The sequence below is a fragment of the Furipterus horrens genome, unplaced genomic scaffold, assembly GCF_987537825.1.
Source record: "Furipterus horrens unplaced genomic scaffold, mFurHor1.1.pri manual_scaffold_3, whole genome shotgun sequence".
NCBI classification, from domain to species: domain Eukaryota; kingdom Metazoa; phylum Chordata; class Mammalia; order Chiroptera; family Furipteridae; genus Furipterus; species Furipterus horrens.
The window spans coordinates 205,257,946-205,264,341 of NW_028327173.1; the positions used below are offsets into that span (position 1 = coordinate 205,257,946).

Sequence of the window (6,396 nt, forward strand, 5' to 3'; positions counted from 1 at the left end):
AAGGAGGGAGAGTCCTCCACCCCGCGGGCCTGCAAAGAACAGGCGCCCGCGCTGCCCCTCTCGTGGGCAATGCTACATCCCGCCCCCACCCACCCACCCCCAGCCCCAGCGCTCTTCACTCCCCCCTGGAGACCTAGGGACCAAGTGTACTTTCAAAACAGAACACCCGCCGTGTGACTGATTCGTACCCAGAGTCTCTCTCTCTCTTTTTTGGACAGGTCAGAGCTGCCCAATTTTTCTTCCAAAGCTAGACTAATTAGATTTCTTTTCTGTGCTGGTGCTGGAGAGGTACGAAATACGGAATGTGGCCCGTCTACATCGCCATCACTTTATTGTATTGTCACCGTTAACTTAACTATAAATACTACGGCGGGGAGCAAGGCGCCGGCCGCCGCCTCGGACTGCGGGGCTGCGAGCTCCCGCGCGCCCCGGCCCCAGGCGCCCGCCCTCCCGGCTCTGTACACTATTTACAGCTCCTCGTTCCTCTTTCTCGACCCCCTCCCGCAAGGCAGCGTGTGTGCAAGAAAGTAGCATCGTACGTCTGTGCAAGTCCTTTGAGTCAGGCAAGCGCCACGGCCGGCCTGCGGCCGTCAGCTGTCCGAGTCCAAATCACTTTTACCTTCCTCTTCCCTCTTCTCCGGCGACGCCTTGGACGACGTCTTGTTCCACTTCTCGGCGTTTTCCGACTCCTCGGAGGAGGACCGCTTTTGGCGCCTCCATTTGGCCCGGCGGTTTTTAAACCAGACCTGTTGCGCAAGGGAGGACAAAACAAGTTAAAATTAAAGGCGCGCCGCCCCAATGCCAGGGCACCCCGGGGCTCGGTGTGGCTCAGAACCCGGGACCCCTCGCGCTCGCACCAACAAAAAGAAAGGAGACTCGCTCCCGCTTCCGTATTTTCCTTCACTTCCTGGGCCTAAAGCGCCCTCCAGCAGCCTCCGGGCCGCCACTGGGATGTTTTTAGGTGCAGGGAGGGCCGGGCAAACCCGGCTGGGGGGCGAAGGGGCGGCTATTATTTGGGAAGAGCATTTATTTAAGCGCACCCCGCAGGGCCTGGCGCCTACCTCCACTTTCTCCTCCCGGAGGTGCACCTTCCGGGCCAGCTGCTCGCGGGTACCCACATCTGGGTACTTGGTCTCCTGGAAGAGGTTCTCGAGCGCTTCCAGTTGCTCGTCGGTGAAGATGGTGCGGTGCCGCCGCTTCCGCCGGCAGTGCAGCTGGTTGAGGAGCTGCAGCTCGGTGCGCGACAGCGTGCCCACGTTCATGTAGGGCAGCATCTGGTGCGGCACCGGGGACACCAGCACCGAGCCGGGGCCCTCGTAGCCTACGACAGAGTAGAGCGCACTATCATCAGCTACTTCCCTGGCCACGGCGCACACGGCGGCCGGGACCGTTCCAATAAAATCGTCTACAGGGGGGGTGCTGGGAACTGGAGGTGCACGGGAATCGAGGGTGCAGGGAAATGGTGGAGCGTGCCCCTGCGTCCACCAGCCCACTCCCGAGGCCGGTTAGGGAATCCTAAAAGTCGAAGTCTTCCTATGCAGGCACTGAATTACAGTTGCCGCTAACTTCGGCATGAAGTTTGCAGCGACTGTGCAAACTCCTGCGCCCTATCGGCAAAAATAAAAAATTAAAAAAAAAAAAAAAAAGCGGGGGGTGGGAGTCCAAGTTGGCCAGAGGAGAAAACTGTGCAAAGTGAAAAAAAGTGAGCGCCCCCACCCGCCCACGCCCCAGAGGCCGAGGACTGCGGCGGGCGGCTAAGGCCCGAACGAGCGCGACCCTACCTGGGGGCGTTGGGACGCAGGAGCACTGCTGGGCGCCCAGCGGCGGCACGGCCCCGCAGCAGGCCGGACCCACGGGCGCCGCCTGCACGTGCAGCTGTCCGTAGAAGTAGTTGTTATAGCCCAGGCGGGAGCCGCCGACCGCGGCCGGGAGGCCTGCGCCGCTGGGGGCCACGGGGCGCGGGTAGAAGGCGCCATAGTCCGAGGAGGCGGCGCCGCTGGCGCCGTAGAGCGAGTCCCCGTGCAGGGCCGGAAAGACGACGGGAGCCGCGGCGCTGGGAGCCACCGGCAGCACCGAGTCCTTGCAGCGAGGCCGAGCGGCCAGGATGTTGTCGATGCTGAACATGCTGGCGGGCATCCCCGAGCCCCGCGCAGGGACGCTCCGAGGAAAGAGCTTCAAAGAGGGGGGGTCCACTCTCCTCCTGAGCCGGACCAAACCGAAAGAGAGCGCCGGCGAGCGCGCGGTCCCTCTCCCCTCCCCGCCCCCTGCGTCCGCTCTCCCTCCTCGGGCCCTCCCCTCGCCGCAGCGTTTGCTGAACTCAACCCGCGGGTAGGACGGAGTTTAGCCCAACTGAACCTCTTGTTGGTTTTATACTGAGTCGACGTCATCCTGGATTTAGTTCCTGGTAATATGCAGATGACAAACAGAACCAGATTTGGCCCTTTCTGTTCCTTTGGGTGGGGGGCCTTTTGGGTGGGGGGAGGGGAGAGGTGCCAAGGAGAGGGGGTTACGGGGCCTGAAAAGAGATTGTGGATTGAGAATTAATGAAATTAACCTAATCTTTTCCATTCAGCAGCCCCGCCGCGGGCCGGCGGAGCTTGGGCGGGCGTCCTAATTGCCCTGGTTAATCTCATTAATTCCTTTGTGCGGCCGCAGTTAACAACTCCCTCCGCCGGACCTCTCCACCCCCACCCTTTCCCCTCAGATTGGGTCCTATTATTGGGTGCGATTTCCTCTGCCAGAAGCTCAAATTCATTGTGGCCGATTTTACTTTGGGGCAACTTTTCTTTCTTTCTTTCTCCTTTTTTTTCTGAATTTGTTTTGTTTTTAGACAATGTGAGGCGCTGCGTCCGCCTTAGGCAGGATTGGAAATTCTGCTCTTCCTCCAGGCCCCAGTGCACTCATGGGCGAATTCCACCTCTGTTTTATTATTTTATTTTATCTTGAGATTCTCTCCCTAATGGAATTGGTTAACATCACCCCCTCCCCCCCGGTCCCCCGAACCGTTTCGTTTTCGCAGGCCAAAATTTGTAAAGGCTAAAACGATGAAAGAGGTGCATCGGGCTTCTTTAAATATTTATGTATATTTATTTTTTACAGTCACTTTGGGCCTGAAAACTACCATAGCAGCCAGTCCCTAGGCCTTACACAGTGGAAACCAAATCCAGCCACTATTTAAAACTGGCCTTCAAAAGTAGCATTCTGAACCGATGTTCCCAGTTGTTTCCTGCATGGGTGTCGGTAGGTTTCGTGTTTTTTTCTTTTCTATAAATTATTATTTTTGGAGACGAGGTGCCACCCCGCAAAACTTGTGTTTTAATCCAAAAATGGAGCTTTGGGGATTCCCTACCCCCCCTCCCCAACAATTAAGTCGCATTTTTCCCTTCTGACTTGTCGGCTCTCTGACTGGGACAGGCCCCTTATCCGTCCTTCACTGGGCGGGCCCAGGCTGGGCTCCCCGTGCCTCGGCCGGCAGGCTCTGCTCGCCGCCGCCGGCCGCCGTGATTTGCGGGATCCTCAGTGCGGCACTCCCCGCCCGCCAGAGCCTCTGGAGGCGCATCCAGCCCACGATGGCGCGCTGGCGGCCCCACGCCCTGCGAGAAGGTAGGAGACGGTGCGCGCGGAGAGAAAGGAGACCCCGAGGTCCTATGGGCCCAGCGCAAGGCCGGGTCTCGCAGAGCTGTCGGTTCTCGGCCCTTCACGCAGGCCACTCCGGTCACTCCAGGGGAAGGAGCGATGCGGGCCCAGGCGAGACCGCGGAGGGCCGAGAGGCCAGGTTTTCCGGAGGAGGGCCGCCTTCAACTCACGCCCATTTCCCCCCTGTCTCTCTCAGGGTAACTACCGGGGGTCTCCGCAGGGTTGTCTGAAGTCGCCGCACTAGGTCCAACGGTGTGGGCTGCCTCCTCCTCGGCGCTGGGGCAAAGGGGAAAGGGCACTTGTCAATTGCTGTTCCCGGGTCAGAGCGCAGAGCTGGCGGCGCGCTGGAGGGGCCTAGAGAAGCTAGGCGGCGGCGCTTCCTCCTCCTAGGCCTCCCCCGCAAGGACCTCGCTGCCCTCACGGCCACCCGCTGGTGGCCTGAGAGCCTGGCTTTTTTTAAATGCTGCACAAACGAAGCAGTGGTTGAAGTGCGGAGATTAGGGTAGGGCAGAGATGGGTCTCAATTTGGGGAGCCGATGGAATTTTTACAATAAAAACCGCTTCCAGAGGAAGGGGTGTGATCCTCCCCTTCAGAGAGGTAAGGTCTAGGTAAAGAGGTGTAGCACCCTCCCTCTCCTACCAACCAAGGATAGAAGCATTTTTTCCCGTTCTTACAGAATTAAAGATCACCAGTGTCCCGGCACACACATTCCTCCCAACCTTTCCCGGGTGCAGTTGCTGGAAGACAACTGGAGGCTACACTTCTGCAGGCACTCTGGCTGCGTTCGTGTTCGTGGCTGAGCGCGCGCAGCGGTCATGCGCCGCGGGAAACCGGGAAGGGGCCCTTGTCGGTTTCTGCAAAGGTGCTCAGACCAGCGTGGCACCGAGACTTGACCGCAAATCTAAGAGTGCCTCCGAGTTTTTGAATAAGGCAACCTCCCCTACGTACGCCATCCTGCCTCCTTCCACTTGGTACATTGCTCTTTTTAAGAATCAGATTTAGCCTTCACCCGTGCTTTCTTGCGGTCCTCCCACTGTACCACTGACTCCCAGGAGGAAGAACACTGTCCCACGAGTCTGAGCGTCACAGCTCTAGACGGAACGTTGCCACGTTAGCAAATCATCCCTCCTCTCTCGGCTTAAGGTTTTTTAGTTAATTGAACCAACACCAGCATTCATTGGGTCTCTTGCAACCCTAACATTTAATGAGGCTGCGTAATTGTTATCCGCTCACCAAGGAGACCGGGGGTGAACCTAGGTGCATTTTTTAGTCCTTTTCTTTGGGACAAAGGTATGTGCTGTCCTCACCCCCACCAAAGGACAGGGTCCGGGTATCAGCTGGGTCCAAGAAAAGGAATAGGGATTCGAATTCGCAAGTTCTGTCCTCTTGCAGAGGGGACTTTCCGAGAAGAGGTAACAGGGACCCCGAGGCCACCCTACTCCAATTATTCAACCAGCTCTCCAGAAGCTCACCCCTGGCACGGCAGGGCCTCCCCCTCCAGATTGCCCCTCAATCTGCAGACGTTCCACTGTGTCCGCGGGGAGGCAGAAGCCGAAGGCAGTCAGGAGTGGTGCGGCCACCTCCTGCTCCGGCCGAAACCCACAAGTGTCCGCAAGGCGCTAAACAAACAATCAACGGCCCCGTGTCTCCTGGTACAATTGGAATAACAAATGCGACGCACGCAAATTGCCCACCTCGTGTTGCTACGCGATTGTTTGCCAGCCCCGCACGCACCGCTCAGCATGGGAGGACCCTGAGCGGCCGCAGACGGCTGGCGAGCGCTTAGGTCGGAGATGCAGTAAACACGCCGTTGATTTTCCCTATTATCACCCAAACACGATTTCACACAAAGCAATCACCACGCAGAAGTCTATGAAAATGTGTTTGCTGAGGAGTCAGTCGTCCTAGTAATAGCCCTTATTTTAAAGATATTAAAGAACAGATAAGCGGATTCTACATGCATAAGGTATATTTGCGGTTCGGCATCTATCAGGGCGCTTTGCGCCGCAGTCATCGCTCAATTGATTCATAGCGCATAGATTAAATTGCTTCTCTGATGTAAAACAGAGTGCCCAAGTTTAGAATGTGTGTTTGGGTATCTCCTCCTGGCCCAAGATATTTTCATCATGGAGAAAACTGTCGCCCACCACCATTACACACACACACACACACACACACACACACACGCACGCACACACACACACACACACACACACTCGCACCGTGGCTCTTTAAAAAACGCATCTGCGGCCCCAACTTCTTACGGTTTCAGGAACTTTCTTAATTCTTTCAGCCTCTTGCCCTGTCACAAAGCAGAGTTCCTAATCGGATGCGTTTAAGTAGGGTTTTTCGTGACATGTGCAAGAAGCTGGCGTGTCTTTTTCAGAGGTACGGAGTTCCAGAGCTCCCGTTGCAGGGCGAGTTAGCGGGGTCCGAGGAATGAGGGACAAAGCCCAGAGCTGGCCGCCGCCTGTACGCAGCAGCATGCAGGTCCCGCACAGTTTTGACAGCGCAATTCAACTTTGTTTTGGGGCTTTAAAAAATCCAGTGCCTCAAAATCAGGGCTCCAAACTCGTTCAAGGGGCCTGCCGCACCCTCAAGGACACCCCCGGTAGCCTCAGGGAATTTTCCCTGTGAGGTGAGGCGGGTGGAGTAGAGCACAGGGCGCAAATGCCACCCCACTAAGGGGCAGCGTGCACACCTGCTGGGGCTCCCGCGTTCAGCGGGGGCTAGAGACGCTTATTGGGCTGAGTTTGGCT

General features: G+C 57.3%; 1 protein-coding gene across 1 annotated transcript; it reads right to left on the bottom strand.

The window, feature by feature from the left end:
* Window positions 1-479: 479 nt before the first annotated feature.
* GSC (goosecoid homeobox) lies at window positions 480-2,164 on the bottom strand. The gene is made up of 3 exons (XM_090272139.1): window positions 1,782-2,164; window positions 1,062-1,321; window positions 480-746 (listed from the first exon to the last, which is right to left on the bottom strand). Exons 1-3 carry the CDS (start codon window positions 2,134-2,136, stop codon window positions 591-593), a joined length of 771 nt encoding a protein of 256 aa, XP_090128265.1. The 5' UTR covers window positions 2,137-2,164; the 3' UTR covers window positions 480-590.
* Window positions 2,165-6,396: the final 4,232 nt, after the last annotated feature.

Bases quoted from the DNA above. Each gene is read 5' to 3' on its own strand.
- GSC (XM_090272139.1), bottom strand. From the start codon at position 2,136: ATGCCCGCCAGCATGTTCAGCATCGACAACATCCTGGCCGCTCGGCCT. The intron at 1,322-1,781 runs GTAGGGTCGCGC...ACTCTGTCGTAG, and splicing joins CTGCGTCCCAACGCCCCCAG to GCTACGAGGGCCCCGGCTCG. The intron at 747-1,061 runs GTAGGCGCCAGG...CTTGCGCAACAG, and splicing joins TCCGGGAGGAGAAAGTGGAG to GTCTGGTTTAAAAACCGCCG.